This window comes from Sceloporus occidentalis, unplaced genomic scaffold (assembly GCF_023333645.1).
Source record: "Sceloporus occidentalis isolate IW3139 unplaced genomic scaffold, rSceOcc1.0.p SCAF_221, whole genome shotgun sequence".
Taxonomy (NCBI): domain Eukaryota; kingdom Metazoa; phylum Chordata; class Lepidosauria; order Squamata; family Phrynosomatidae; genus Sceloporus; species Sceloporus occidentalis.
The window spans coordinates 955,605-972,308 of record NW_028317201.1 but is presented as its reverse complement, the minus strand read 5'-3'; the positions used below and the strand labels follow the sequence as shown (position 1 = coordinate 972,308).

General features: G+C 42.2%; 1 protein-coding gene across 1 annotated transcript; it reads left to right on the top strand.

Annotated features, from left to right (window-relative positions):
- The first annotated feature begins 13,568 nt into the window (after positions 1-13,568).
- LOC149277033 (chromobox protein homolog 8-like) lies at positions 13,569-16,704 on the top strand. The gene is made up of 5 exons (XM_089503159.1): positions 13,569-13,637; positions 15,308-15,351; positions 15,451-15,516; positions 15,612-15,678; positions 15,886-16,704. The coding sequence occupies exons 1-5, from the start codon at positions 13,569-13,571 to the stop codon at positions 16,702-16,704; spliced, it is 1,065 nt and encodes a 354-aa protein (XP_089359285.1).

Below are 16,704 nucleotides of genomic sequence, written 5' to 3'. Positions count from 1 at the left end.
TAAAATCATCTGTTTCCAGCTACAAAAGTCATTTACAACATTAACCCCGTCTGCGCTGGATTTCTGATTCCTTTCATGTTATTAAAATGGACCAAAATAAGGACATTTTGAAGTGACCCCAAACTTTTGAATGTTAGTGTATAAAAATATTAACATTTTACATGCCGTAACAGGAAACGGTATAGCAGTCAGACAGATATATTTATAATTTTTTTATTAGGAATTTCTGCCATTACATTGGCTGCTTTGTATGTCTGGCTGTGTTTTGTCTATCAATATGGTGCATGATCAATATAAGAAGGGCATAGAAATTACGCCCCAGTCAGTCCCCGGCAGATGCTTTGAAGTGAGAGCTTCTTGTTAGGCTATACTCAATCTGTCAATCTCCACCCAGTGTCTGACACTCCCTGATGGAGAGCTGTCTCTAAACGCCCGGTGAGACAGGAATCCTTGACAAGCGGTGTCTGTACACCAGGGCTGTCCAAATGTAGAGAACATTTGGCGGAGAACATGGCGCCATGCACACAATGCATCCATGCCCAGAACACATTTACAGAAAGAGAATCTATAGAAAATCCATAAAAGGATCCCGTCATGAAGGAAAGACAATGTATAGAAAATCCAAGCATCCAATAATGCAAGAGAACGTATAGAAAACCTAAGGATCCAGTCATGAAGGAAGTTCCAGCTTGGATAGGAATATTGTTTCCAGTGCTGTGTTTAGTTAATAAAGTTTTGCATTCAATGGAGCGCTTTTAATGCAGGATGCATTGCACAGGTCTGTAGGAGGCCTGCTGGCTCTAATGACGCCAGGATATGATGTCATAAACTAGAGCTGTCTGTGGCGTTTTAGGGCCCATATAGAGCAAATGACTAGGAGAGAACTCTAGAGAATGAATAAAGGAGACTCAACAGAAGAAGACTCTGCTGGTTGCTATGGTGAGTGCCCTACTTTCAGCTATTGTTGCTTGGTTATGTTACTAGTTAGTTAAGTGGTTTATCGGGTAACTCACCCGCCATACAGGCGGTTCGGGCCTTGTTGGGGCCCCATCTCTGTACTGTGTGTAGTAAACATGCGGAAAGACCATGAAGCTGCCACCTGTTCCCCTTGAGGACTTCTGCTGCCTCTTTCCTACCTGTGGGGCCATCAGCCGCCTCCTTCACCTCCTGCAGGGCTTGATGTTCCTCCAAACTCACCCTTTTGTGCTGGCGGGGCACTTAACACTCTCTGCCCCCCCCCCCCCTTGATTTTGTTAGAAATGAAGCCCCTTTTAGTTGTTTTGGGACCCGTAAAAATAGGGTTCCCTGCCGTTTCGATTGTAGAAAGTTGTCCAAGGTTGGAGGCACCTCGTATTATTGTTTTATAGGTAAATATGACCTCCAGTTAGAGGGGGCTGGGGGAGGCAGAGGCGTTGCTAGTCTCCCACGACGCCTAGATGAAGTCTGCAAGCTGGGACCGGACCTGATCTTGTGGACGTGATGCACGAGCAGCAGGTAGGTGGTTGAAAAAGTTGCAAAACGCGTGAAGAAAGATGTCAGATGTCCCCAAACAGCCTGTCTGTGCCATCTTGGCCACCAAACAGCTTGTCAGTAACCCCAAACAGCCTGCCTGTGCCACCTTTGCCACCAAAAAAAGATGGGTAGAAGAGAAAATCCTAGTGATGCGTGAGAGAGATTAGGTAGAGAGATTTCTGCACAAACCTATCAAGAAAGAATATGCCTGGGGACGGTCCTGTAGTAGCTTCTTCATTGTTTTTTTTGTGTTGATTTTATGAGATCACAACCTCAGAGGAAGGAGTAAAATGGCAGATTTTAGGTTTGTTTACCAGGCGGCTACAAATTACAGTTAATGTTTTAGAGGAAAACGAGATAAACTCTTCTCCGGAACCATTATGTCGTAATGTGTGCTACTGTCAATTTTGTATATTCCCAATTTGGAATTTTACCTTTACGGTCCCCATTTGTAACAGCGCTACAGAGTCCGCCGGAGCTCCATAAAGAAAAAGGGCAACACCTTAAGTATTGCAAGTTTGCTCGGAGTACTGGCTGAGTATGATGGGTGTTGGAGTTTAATCGTGGCGATAGAAGCTACCTATATGACGTGGCTGTGCGCCGTGGCGGTATGAGCTGTCTGTCATGTACATAAACAATGACAATGTTTGTCTGAGCCGCTAGACTTCTCCCCTTCTGTATACTTCTCGTCCGCAGTCCTTTTTAATTTACGTCCCAATTATATTTGACTCGAACAGACGTATAAATTGCAGCCAGATGGGGAGGGAATTCGCCGCAATCTTGATACCGTAATTATTGTAAATCATGCACCTTCTCATTTTGACAAAAGCCAGAAGGAAAAATGTTGAAATTAGAGAATTGGTGGTTAATTGCCCATTCAGCCTCTCTAAATATACTGTTTCCACAGCTGCGCATAACCCCAAATCATCGGATTCCTTAAGACAATTAAGATATGGAATAATTTAAGAAGTGCTTATCTTATGGTTAAAAAAGGAATTTAGAGAAAATAAATACATGTGGCCGGTTTACTTAGACACGATGATTACATTTGAACTCTACGTTGCTTATTTGTGTTAAAAAAAAAAAAAAAAAAAAAAAAAAAGCTGAGTCTAGAAGTTAAACGGATCTAGAGAGTCGGCCGCGTCCTCTCTTTTATGTCAGGATACAGAGCTGAAGTCTCAAGAGTCAAACTGAGAATGGCGAATGTTGCTTCATTCTATGGGTTTTTAGCACAGTATGCAGGTTTAAATCCCCTTGCTGTTCTAGCCTCTACCACATCTGCCCGGAAGCTGTTCCACTTACCTACTACCCTATCAGTAAATTAAAATACCCCGGTTTTGCTTAGAAATAAATACATAGGCTACCGTTTAACCTTTCTGTACTAGGGCTGGTGTGGCTCCGTTACTCATGAGCAAAAATGACTACCACAAGCCTTGTTGCAGGCTACCAACATTAGGCTCTACCTATATTTGGAACGTTGTGAGTGGCCCTCTTTCAGGGTTGCTCCTAGATTGGAACACCAAGCAAGAGCCCCCTCAGTTTTCACTTATTGTGTGTTTACATCATTTAATTTAGAAACACATTTTCTGTTGTTTAGAAACACATTATTATTACTTTTTTGGGCAGTAGAACCCTCTGATACCATCATACCCAGCAAACACTCCTAGAAAAGAGGGGTATCTGGGGAGGGAAGAAGGGTAACAGGAATTTGGGTCCAATAGGGTGACCTGCCTCTAGTTAAGTGGCCCAGGACCTGCCACCGCTCCCTACCCCCCTCCGGTACAGTTGCCCCTGGGCAACAGCCTGGGACACCCTGCGCTCTTTTTAATATATTGCAAGATCTCCAATAACGTGACCCAAAGCCCAATGAGACAGTCCAAAGTGTATAACATATCACGGCCAAATTATTTTTAATAACTAATTCCCATCTTCTAGACGTGCTGATTTTCAGAATGCCAACCAGGGGCAAACTTTGCCCAGATGTCTATCAGGCGCTGGGTCTCTGCCACCCGTTGAGTAGCGCTCTTACCGGCGTGTCCGCAGCTTCTAGCCCGATAAACCTGACTTACTTTCAAGTGGGAACACATGACTGCGTGACTGCGATACTCTTCAAAGCATATTAGAGATTTATTATACCGTAACATTACCGTAATCAAAATTCCATGTCATTTCTAATCTCGCATTGTATTTTATCACAAACCTATCAATGGTTACCTCTGCTGTCACGTGATATGACGGCAACTAGAATGGATAATAAAGCTAATGTGTAATCCGGTGTGAAGTACAGAGAGTGAGAATGTTGGAGGAATGTGGAATTGACCATATTTTCACTATTTCACTAATATTTAAACAGGGGATCCAGGAAGGCACCCATTTCTTCTCCTTGAACCTGACCCAATAATGCCCCATAGTGACCCAATAATGCCCTATAGTGACTCGATAATGCCCCAAAATGACCCAATAATGCCCCAAAATGACCCAATAATGCCCCATAGTGACCCAATAATGCCCCATAGTGACCCAATAATGCCCCATAGTGACTCAATAATGCCCCATAGTGACTCAATAATGCCCCATAGTGACTCAATAGTAACCCATAGATACCCAATAATGCCCCACAGTGACCCAATAATGTCCATAGAGACCCAATAATGCCCCACAGTGACCCAATAATGTTCATAGTGACCCAATAATGCCCCATAGTAGTATGGGTATGGGCACTTGTCGGAGAGGATGAGGCACTAGAGTAACCAAAGGAGATGTTTCTTGTGTTTGGGAAGTTTGAAAGACATTATTTTTCTTTTTTTCCACCTAAAAAATGCTTTACTATCATGTAAAAATGACATATTAGTTCATTAAAGTTTATCGTAGCAAATGTATGACCTTGACTTTTCATTAGTCATACATTTAATCGACACACCTGTATTCAAGCAGGGATATCAACTATAGTATACTGGTAACAAGGGCAGCTATAAGGAGTCTTATATACGTTAAATGGAGTGTAGAATATGAGACTCAGAGTGAAACCTTGAGAATCCCCGAGTATATTATACAGCCTCTATCATGTATGTATGTAGTAGGGACGTTCCCCATCTATTTCTTTGAAAGGGTGTGTTATTCTGTCCACATATTGGGTGTTACCTGCTCATGTTGAGAAGTAAATGGCATTTACAGAACAACAATTAAAAAGTCCGTAATTATCCTAAATGCTGCCAGCCGCCACACTCAGAATTCTTTTATAGAGCTCCAACTCTAGATGCCGCATTCATTCACAGCAGCTCATTCGGTGTCGTTGTTTAAAACAGAATTGGGTTTAAATAGGTCAATCGAAAAATACCGTAAATCAATTATACAACTTACTCATCCTTAGAAGGGCCAATTTAAAATGATCCAAAAGAATGTATTGTAGAGCTAATTATTTGGCCTGTATCAAGTGAAATGAAATTGTAGGGAAAATTCCTCCTAATCTACCTGCATTTTTCCAGATGCTATCGAAAAACAGAGCGAGGGGAAGGGAGAGAAGACATGGACGACATAGAGATTAGGGTAGAAGGGAGATGAGAAGGTGTGGTGGAGTGAAGTCAACAGGGAGAAAGAAGTAGAGAGGAAAGAGAATAGGGAGCATGGAAAGGAGAACAGACACAGTATGGACAATGTATGTGCAACCAGAGCACACGTGCTTCCTAAGAAGTCCCCTCAGCCTGGCACAGCCAGGCCCAACTATGGTTGCTTCTCCACATGAGCCATCATACTAACCCAAGACGCAGTCTTTCATAATAATGGTAACCAGGGCCGGCCCAAGGCAAAATGCCGTCTGGGGCGAATTTTAAAATGCCGCCCCCCCCCTTATCTACCCTTCCTCTCCCTCCGTCCCTGCCGCCGCCCCCCCCTTGTACTTACCTTTCAGCTGTCCTGCGGCGAGTCTCCCTGTTCGGTCTCGGTGCCGGCTTGTAATGCTGAGCGCCGGAAATCTTCCGGCACTCAGCATTACAAGCCGGCACCGAGACCGAACAGGAAGACTCGCCGCAGAGGAGAGAGAGAGGGCCGCCGAGCGGGTACTGACAGCTTGGTAAGCGAAAACCACTCGGCGCCCCTTTCTCTCTCTTTCGCTTTTAAAAAAAAAAGGGGCTTGGGGCGGCAAAGTGCCGCCCCTTCAAAAGTGCCGCCTGGAGCGGTTGCCCCACTCGGCTCCATTGTCGGGCCGGCCCTGATGGTAACTTCACCTTTGGAGTAGAGAATGAGTTGACATTCTGAGAGGCACGGATTACGGGATAGAAGGTGGGACAATAGACAGCAGAGGGACAAATGAGAGGACAAGGGACAAAGATTGTAGAGAATGGAAAAAGGAAGAGAAGGGTGTGGAGAGAGGAGATAGTTTGGGGTTGTGGAAAGAAGAAGACAACATGGGGAGTTTAGAGAGGACAGTGGGAGAAGTAGAGAGAGGAGAACAAGGTGAGTGTAGAGCACAGGGAGAACATGAAGAATAGGTGAAGAGGAGAAATCGTGGGGATAGAGCGAGTGGAGAGAAGAGAGCATGGGGAGTGAGGATAACAGACATTGATATCTGAGCTGCTCTGTAAGGCTGTTGAAGTCAATGATTACATAACAGGGAGGTCGGAGCCAGTGTTTCCAGGCCAATAAATACACAATTGCAAGCAAAAAGTGCTGCGACCGGCGCTCTTCCCCCTACATGGGGTAACCCTGAATGTGGCAGAAAGTGGCATTAACAGAATGGGTCTCTGCCTTCCCATTGGGCAGACTCTCAGTGCCTCCTAGAGCGACTGAGAAGCACAGCAGGGTCGTGGGGCACACATCTAGATGTACGAGGCTTTGAAATGTCTTCTGGTTCCGAAGTTCCATCCACTTCAGGGATCCAGTTTGAACGTTAGATTGGTTTTCCATCCTCTTCAGGGATCATAGTCTTAAAAGTTAGCTTGTCTGGATCTATGAATATAAATTCACAAAAATGTAAGATGCAAAGCCAAATATTAGGGGATTTGGGTGTTTTGGCCAGATTCTCCGTCTTGCACAAGTAGATTCTGTCTGTAGGGTCATGGACGATGCCTCAAGGAGCTCATATCCCGGAGAAGAGAATGAAGCCTCGCTGGTACTAACGCATTATGATGGCTGGGATGGTTAGAAACCTCAAGCTGATAAAGGAGAATGAACGCTGATCAAGAGCATAACTTATAATGAATACACATACAAAGCACACACTATAACAACAAGAGTTCCCAACTGAAACCTGATGGGAATTGTAGTCAACCCAATACATACCTGTATCCTTATGTAGTGGTTGTAAAAGAAAAGTATGCTTTGCACACTTGTCAGCACTTAAAGAGTTACGAGGTGTTACGTTTCAGTCGGTTGTTTTTGTTATCGCTGGGGGTAGAAGGGTTAAATGGATCCAGTTTATGCGTAACCACTCTGGCAGGAAAGAGTTAAACTGAACTTTCTTTTTATTACCTAACTTTTTGGAAAGTTTTCCCATTTAAACAAAAACAGCTGCTCACCGAGGGATTTATCCGGGACTCAAAAACCTTTCAGCGTTCATAATAGGACATTTTTGGTTGTAACCAGCACCTTCGATATCACTAAAATGAGACCATATCATGTGTACCTGCCAACTGTCTCAGAGATCTTGTTTTAAAAGAAAAAAGGACCAAAAAGAAGTTGATTGATAACTATATAAGCGATCAGATTGTACTGAGGTCTACACGTATTCTTATAAGAACAGATGGGGTCATGCTTATTGTGATCAGTTTTGGTGCAAAGTGACACATTTTTGGCAATAGCCAGAAACATTCAATTGGTTTCCATGACGATTGTAACACTTTTAGAACTTTGTTCCATAAATTGAACTGTTACTCTTATAATGCAGGGGTAGCACTGAAGATAAATATGTTTCAATTTATGTGTTGATCTACTGAATACAACACACATGGGGATTTGGGCCCAATAGAGGGACTGTCCGTCCCAAAAGAGGGACACTTGGGAAGAATGGATTTACCGATCTTCCTAAACACATAGAATCCGACTTGCTTGTTCGGTATTTCCTCGTTCATTTTGACCATTTTTGAAAGGATGGATACGAGTCTGTACAGGAAGACATCACAAAGATACGATGTCTTCAACAAAAAGCCGCTCCACCCCCATCTGTCATTAAAAGCTTACGTACTGAAGAGTTTTTACATGTTAAGAGAAATTGCGCTTTTAAAGCTAATTACATTTTAACCCTTTAAGAGAGTTGCCATAAGTAATTACGACTAGTGACTTATCCTAGGCGGCAAGTCCAGGGGGGGGGGGCGATGAAGCCCCCTGGTGTCCCACTGCACAATGGACGGTTACCCAACTGGCCTACTTACACTATGGATGCTATGCCAGCGCAGCACAGCCTCCATAGGCGTCAACAGTGGTGCTACAGGGATTAAAGTAGTTTAATATGCATTATTTTTCGGGGAGGCTGCCTGAGCCGAGTGACCACATTGGCCATGTTTTCCCGGACACGTATTGTCTATGTCTTGTTCAGTGTATAGAGGTGGGAGTTATGCTGTACTACAATCAGTGTCTGGCTTAGTATGTAGCGATGGGAGTTCTGCTCTAAAGTAGATCGTAACTCACATCACTTTATACTGAGTCAGACATTACATTATATGAATATATATACAGCGCCAGCAGATTCCGTAGCACTGTTTTATTCAGTCAGTAAAATTAAAAATCACATAACAAACCAACACAAAAGGAGAAGAGGGTCCTGCTCTTGTGATCTAGTTGATGGTGGTACAGCATAACTCCTATCACTGTATACCACTGTCAATGTCTGTCATTACACTGTCCCTTTACTACTGCCCATTAAACAATAGAACCTACCCCCCAGTGTCAAAAGAACCCTAATCAGTCTGTTGGTCAAAGGCTGCGTCTGCGGTAAAGTCCTTCCATGCGAGAAGGTGCAGTACCCCGGATATGTTAAACTTGTTTGCCGTATCCCTGTTCTCGGCTTCAGTTACTGACCTTGGCATTTTTTATAAATAGACTCATTTGGATCATGGCCAGCGCTGCCGCCGTCACACTGGCTTTACTGTTAATGCTAAATTAAAGGGACAGTTAAACTTCCCTGACAGACCCCACTAAATAGGAATGCATATAACTGTCTGAGTATTTTAAGATGCAAAAAGATAAAGGACTTGCCAGAGGTAGAAGCTGCTGCTACAGAGCTGCAGCTGCCCTCCTTCTCCGAGGAGAAGAATCATCCCCTAACAATTCCTGCAACTGATTGGCGCATGCGCAGGGGGGTCTGTAAGGTCCATCGCCTGCTGCACCAACGCTGCAGCTGACTGTTGGTAAGAATACCCCGTGCATCTTCTACATGGAAAACAGCTGAAGAGGGTGGGGAAGGGGCAAATGTATTTGGGGGGATTCTGCAGAATTCCCCCCCAATGCAATTCAACAGGGACACCATGATAATTGAAAGGGACCACGCAGCTGTCATACGCATTAAAGGCCAAATGATGGCTGGAGTGTCCTTTTTAAACGGAACACAACTCCCATCATCTGAAATGACCCGCGGGTCCTTTTTTATAAAGGGGTGTGGTTAGAGGTGTGGCAAGGGGCAGGGCTTCACTAAAACACGTCATGTGTTCTATTTACACAATTTCATTTATAAACAATTTTTTCTTGTTGTTTATAAACACATTATTGTTACTTTTAGGGCTCTAGATACCCCCACACCCAGCCTAGAGAAGAGGGGCATCAGGGGAGGAAAAAGGGACTGACCCTCCTAAACGGGGCCAGTTGGGAGTTATGGCAATTAAGTATAGGGTAGGATTTGCCAGGGTCCGAAGGGCTTTGCAATGTCGACAGGACCTGGATGGGGTGTAAGATGATGTCATACACTAAATACCCCCTTCTATCGCAGCTCCAATCACTCTCGCGCTCCAAATAATTAAAATTGTATTTTGGAATTTACAGAGGGGACTCACCGGCTCCTCCTACACATGTCACATGACAATTAAGTGTTCCCGGCAAAAAAACATGAATGAGCCCAAATTCTATTTGATTACGTAATTTTTGGGGGCATTCAGCAGTACAAGAAACCCTGCTTCTAATGCTCCCGTTAGGATGCCTACCTGTGGTTTTAATCGTATGTAATATACCTATTATTATCTATTACTTGCATTTTGCAAATTATTAAAATTGGGTAAAATTCAGTGAAAATCCAGTAAATCGGGCTCTTTTTTTTTTTTTTTTTTTGTATCGTAGCTAAAAATAAAAAAGGTCTTAAAAATCAAACCTGCCGGAGTCTGTGCATCGGCTGGAAAATGTGACTTTTGTCCTGTTTTCTGTAAATGATTCTGGTTCTCTAGAGGCGATTTAATTATGCAGACGGATCACCCCATCGCCCCAAAGCAATAGGGCAATTCTACACGAGAAGAAATAACGTTAGAGGCAGATGGGACTTGAAAGCCGCTCTCCATGGACTTATGCTTCTAAGTTATTCATCAAGCTAATTAACAAGGAGAAACTAATTACTACCGAGAATAAGTAGGGAAAATATACCATTTCAACAGAAATCCCCCCCCCCAAAAAAAGGTCACAAACCATTTGCATACAGAACTTTATACGCGGAATGAATTATATCGATCAAGAAATGTAAAGTATGAGTCTTCCTTCATTAATACTAAACACATCATTAAAAAAAAGAATCTTTTTCAGAAAGATTATAATTTCAAAACTACAATGTTTTAAATAGAAAATAAAAAATAATAGTTTGTTTTTTTTTAGTTTTTCATTTTCCACGCTTATTTTTTTTCTCAATAAAAATGTTCCCACTGAAGACTATTCTTAAATCCCTCCTTCCCATATTCATTATTCATATTTAATGCTTTCATATGATATATGAGCATTCTAGTTGGTGATATTTCTCATTGGCATATCACAGCTGATACTCCTGCTTGAATACAGGTGACTTTTATTCAGAATATCATTACCTCCTGGGAAGTTATGGTGTTTATAAGGGCCATTTGCTTGCACCATTAGCAAGTCACTACACAGTCTTTGTCATGTCCATACCTGGGAACTCTCTGGGTTTTACCCTAAATTTCAGGGTTTTTGCCCCAAATCTCAGGGTTTCAAGGGACAGATTTTTAGGGTCACACAGGTTGGAGCTGATTCATTCCCATTCTTCACTGCTCTGATCATATATAAGATTCCCAAATGGTGCTTTGGCTACCAGTATGTTATGGTGGATATCCCTGCTTGAATGCAGGTGAGTCAATTAAGTGTTTCTTTACATAATGACAAGGTTTCTACGAGGAACGGTACTTAGAACCATTAGGCGAGTTAACACATTAGGCGAGTCACTAAAACCCTGCATGATGAGCTATTAAAGGGTTAATATTTCAAGAGTCTCATTTAGAAAGCTCCCAGGCATGGAGAACTAAAGGGTTAATATTCCAATTCTCTTAGTTTAGAAAGGCTGGGGCAGAAAACACTGAACTTTCTACTGAATTTAATATAAAGTTTTGAACTGAAACTCAAATATTTGGGTTAGATTTACCATTTTCTACCCGTCCGTTAAAACCCCCAGATGTTATATTTAAAAAAAAAAAAAAAAAGGTGAATAACTATTAATTCTGAAATGAAATAAAGTTTTGGTTTCCAATCATTTGCATTTTTCATAAGACCATGCGCTGCTATTCACAAATCATTTCACGTTTTTTTACTATAATTTAGGATGATAAAATAATAAAAGTAATAATAAACAACTCTAATAATAAATAAACATTTAATGTATAATAATAAATATAATAATAAAAAAACATAACATAGCTTTTTTGGGGATATCTGCACATTTATTCTTTATTAATTACAATATTCTTAAAATATTTTTTTATATTTAAAATAAATAACAGCACAGCGTACATCGAGACATCAGCATATTTACTCTGTCCGATATTTTTTATTATTATATATATATATATATATTAATATTAATGATAATACTTATTATTATTAAATATAAATAATTATTAAATATCTACAATTTACTCTTTAGTGCGGACAGCGCTGTCATCAGTAAGAGCGCCATGGGACATGCATACATAATAATTTTGCCTATATTTATTATATATTTAAAAATAATCTCATTGGGGCTTAGAAATATGTCGCACTTATAAAACGATGGAAATCACAATAAAAATGTCTTGAAATTCTGTTGAAAAAAATGCTTTTTAAGTACATCGTATAAGTAGAGCTATACAGACTACAGAGGGGCAATTAACCGATTTAAAGTATGATTCGGTCTCGGAGACGTCCACTTGGCGATCTAACCGGATATCTTTTCATTTTTATATATTTAAATATTAATTTATATTTCTGAAATGATTGTAGAATTCTAGATTCCGTCCCTTTCGAACAGACTCCGTCCCCGCTGTCTCCGAGCGGCAATAGACAGCCGGGGTATTAAGCGCCTTTGTCTATGCCCTGCTTGGACACAGGTCGTGTCATTGCCAGATGCATGCGCAGCAGAAAAATGTTAATGACGGGTTATTTCTGCTAGAATTTACATATAGACGGCGGCACGTGCCGAGATCAGCCCCGCAGACTAACACAGCGCGTTTCCGCATTGTCTGGATGCAGGGAAAGGGGATCAGATTTTTGGGTCAGAATCCTCTTTATATTCTCATTTTGGGGATGTTTTTTGGGGTGCTGATCCCTGGCATCTGCTTTTTTGGGTTCTGTGAATGCTTGAGGTACGCGATCTGATCCCCAAATTCCACCAAAAATAATCAATAATCGCACAATTCACTGGAATCTTATAACAAATATATTTACTTTCATGCAAACAGAACATTTGACGGAAGATCGGCCCCATTCGGCCCGCTTAGTCTGCCCGTTATACCTGCTTTAAAGACTCAAACCTTAATCAGTCGTTGGCCTCGTCAGGAGCCATATGCCTATCCCATGCGTGATTAAATTCCCCTTACTGTATTAACCTCTACCACTTCTGCTGGGAGGCTGTTCCACTTATCTACCACCTTCTCAGTAAGGTTAAACCCTATTTTACCTCTAAGCCTGCCGTACAATTAAATTATTAAACTATAATTTGCATTATCTAAATATATATATATATATAATTATTATCTATATTATACATGTGTATATATATATATATATTATCTATTATCTATATATTATTATCTATATTATACACGTATGTATATATATATATAAATTATCTATTATCTATATATTATTATCTATATTATACATGTATGTATATATATATATAAATTTATAGTATACATGTATGTATATATATATATATAAATTATCTATTATCTATATATTATTATCTATATTATACACGTATGTATATATATATATAAATTATATATATAAATTATCTATTATCTATATATTAGTATTTATAGTATACATGTATGTGTATATATATATAAATTATCTATATATTATTATTTATAGTATACATGTATGTATATATATATATTTTTGTATATTTTATACTATATACTTGTTTAAAGTGTCACTTTATTATTATTTTTTATTTAGATTCTGCAAAAATATGACATTTCACCCACACTGTAACCTTTACAAAGATGTTGTCTATTTGCACATATTTTTCTATGTTACAAGTTAAAAAAGAGTATATAAAAGACATATTATTTATAAAAATGTGATCTCTAGAGAGATGTGTTAATGTATGTGAATATGACGATATCCTTTGGATTCCTGGTGAAAGTGATATGAATGGCTCTATCTGTCAATGTCACTAATGTTTACATAGGAGCCCTAGTGACGTCTCCCAGCTGTCAGTCACTGTAGCCCCGCCCATCCCCCTTGGCAGTCTGCTCCGGATGCAGCGCACGCGCAGCGAGTGGACGGCTGACAGAAGAGCGGTGACAAGAGAAGGGGCAGGGACGTGCGGCAGCCAATCAGCGCACACCACAGTCTTTCATCCATCCACATTAGCAACGCCGCTAGCAACAGGTGGTTACGTCACGGGGAGCGCGCTGCGCGGCCCCGCGGTTCTGAGCATGGAGCTGTCCGCGGTTGGCGAGCGGGTCTTCGCAGCGGAGTCTCTGCTTAAGAGGCGAATTCGCAAGGTGGGTCAGTGGCGGCTAAGCCTGGTCTCTGGTCTAGGCCAGAATCCACGGGCTGTCTTGATTTGTAGAGCCCAGCGCAGGCAGGGGGCGCTGAGGAGCCAGGGAGGGAGCCAGTCGCCCTCCCTTCTTCGCTATCATCTGGGGGCTGGCCTGCTGCACGAAGCCTAACACTGGGTTCACTATCTTAGGCGCCTTAAAGAGTAGAGGCGAATCATGCAGGGAGTGGGGATCGGTACAAAGACAGCGAACTTACAATCAGCATCATAGGTACCCTGTATCTGGTGTGGGCAGACAGGCATTGGGGTATTAGGGGGACGGCATTAGATGGGTATAGATACTCTGTGCCTGGACAGGCTGGCATTAGATGGGTATAGATACCCCATGTATGGACAGGGTGGCATTAGATGGGTATAGATACCCTGTGCCTGGACAGGCTGGCATTAGATGGGTATAGATACTCTGTGCCTGGACAGGCTGGCATTAGTACGGTATAGATACCCTGTGCCTGGACAGGCTGGCATTATATGTATTGGGAGAGTGGCATTAGATGGGTATAGATACCCCACGTCTGCACAGGCTGGAATTATGTGTATTGAGATAATGGCATTAGATTGGTATAGATACCCCGTGCCTGGACAGGCTGGCATTTTGTGTTTATTATTCGGGTATTACCTGCCTTTGTACAGGGAGAATGGCACTAGGTTGGTACAGATACCCCGTAGGTGTGCTGGCATAGTAATACATTTTGTGAGACCGGTGTACGGGTCCTGTAGGGTTTCCACGGATGGTGTGAGGATCCAGGTGAAGACTCTCTGTTTAAAGATAACATTCTTATTTAGAACCAACACAAGGAGTCGGACGGTTCGGACAGAAAACCAACCAGTTTCATAATTTTTAGAATTTTATAAATTTTGCCTGCCCCAGACCAGTGTAAACAGCCTTGTTTAGGAGGTGTTGAGCGGTCTTTTAGTGGGGTGGGCTGCAAACCATTCTGGAACACAGAGGGTAGGGTTTGCTAATTAGCTCATTTAATATGGTAGGATTAGAGGTTTGGGTTGTGGGTGAACTGGTTTAGGGCCAAGCCACAAATCATTGAGCCACGTGTGAGTCAAACCACATTCTTCTGCTGCGTGGTGCTCATGGATCCAGGTTGGGACCAAGATGCTGAAGGAGAAGCGTAGACCGAGCCATCCTCATTCCGCCTCACAATCCACTCTTTAGTTGGTAGATGTTGCCTGTCCTGGCTCGTCCCAAACCGTATGGGGCTTTCCAGCCTCAAGAAAAACCTCTAAGGTCCTGTTGGGCAATATTTTTGTGTCTGATGGCCAGCAGTCTGACATGAGGTGTCCACAAATGAATGACATCAGGTGTGACTATGAAAATTAGGAAACCAGGGGAAAAATCTTATCTTTTGTAATCTTAAGTAAAATAAAAAGTATCCGCAGTTTTTCCATCATTCCATTTCTTCATCGCCTTTGTTGGTTTTTTTTCCCCTTTCAGTGAATATCGAAGAGTTTATGTGCTAATAAATTATACTAGAATACTAATTCCTTAATACTCATATTGTAATCCACCTAAGATTGTTGCAGTGTTACCTGCACCGTGTACCGATCAGATGTTAATCATCTGCCCGCATGGCCAGAAGTGTGAATGTTGTCTCCCTTCCACAGGGCCGCATGGAGTACCTGGTGAAATGGAAAGGCTGGTCTCAAAAGTAAGTGAGAGTTATTTTGTTCTTCATTTTTTTTTTTTTTTTTTTCCACCCCATACACTTTTTCCATTAACGCCACTCATTGTGTTCTTGTGGATTTAGGTACAGCACCTGGGAACCAGAGGAGAACATTCTGGATGCTAGACTGGTGGCAGCCTTTGAGGACAGGTACAACTCTCCGTTTTCGCTATATTGTCCTTCATCAGGTCATACTGTCGTCCTTACTGTTTGTGCCATTACCGTTCTGTATTTTTTAACTCTAGGGAGCGTGAAAGGGAGCTTTATGGGCCAAAAAAAAGGGGACCCAAACCCAAAACGTTCCTCCTGAAGGTAAGGAACTAGCATTATACTCTCAAACTTTTGAACAAGACCTCTCCCAATGGTGGGAAACCCCATGAGGAAGGTCTTCATATTATCCTTATAATTAGGTATTAGCAAAACAAGGCATTCTGGCTTTGACTGAAGTAATATGATTATGGAAATGTAAATGAAGCGTCTACTTGGAAATCAGATGATGTCACTGTATCGTATCCCCAGGCACAAGCAAAGGCCAACGCAAAGACCTACGAGTTCCGGAGTGAGTCTGCCCGTGGTGTACGGGTTCCGTATCCAGGCCATCCACCTCAAGAGCTGCCATCTAGATCCAGAGAAGGTCTGAGGAGCATCCCAACCGCTTCCCAAGGAAGTAGCGGAACCAGAGAAGATGTTTTCCGAGAGAGGTTGTCGAGGGCAGACATTAGAGGGGAACATTACTCCCTGAAAATGAAAAAGAGGAAGCGAATCCATCATGGCAAAGGGCTCCATAACACAGATCCCCACCACATGAGGACCTCTCCAGACACGTCACCGGACCAAGCAGAGCAGATGACCGCAAGGGCAGAGGAAGCAGGCCCTATAAAGTATCACTCTGGTCACAGTGTTATTCAGCTGGCCAGGCGACAAACCGCAGAATTAGGGCCTTCTGGCCACACAGGAGCTGGCTATGCGCCCAGGGAACGTGAACTGATGGATGGTCAGGATATCCAAGAGCAACCTGACATTGACTCCCATCCAAAAAGGACAAAGCACAGAGCAGAGTTTGTGACCTCCAAGTGCCAAGAGACAGGCCCCAGACACAGCTCAGGATACCAAGTGTCCGACTTCTACAGGGGAGCTCTGGGAACCCATAGAGGAAAGCCTACCCTTATTGCTCGTATACCAGTTGCCAGGATTCTGGGGGAACCCGAGGAGGAACCGTGGAGACCCCCTGTAGACAACTTTGAGAAAGTACTGGTAACAGACGTGACAACAAACTTTCTTACGGTGACTATAAAAGAAAGCAACACAGACCAAGGCTTTTTTAAAGAGAAAAGATGA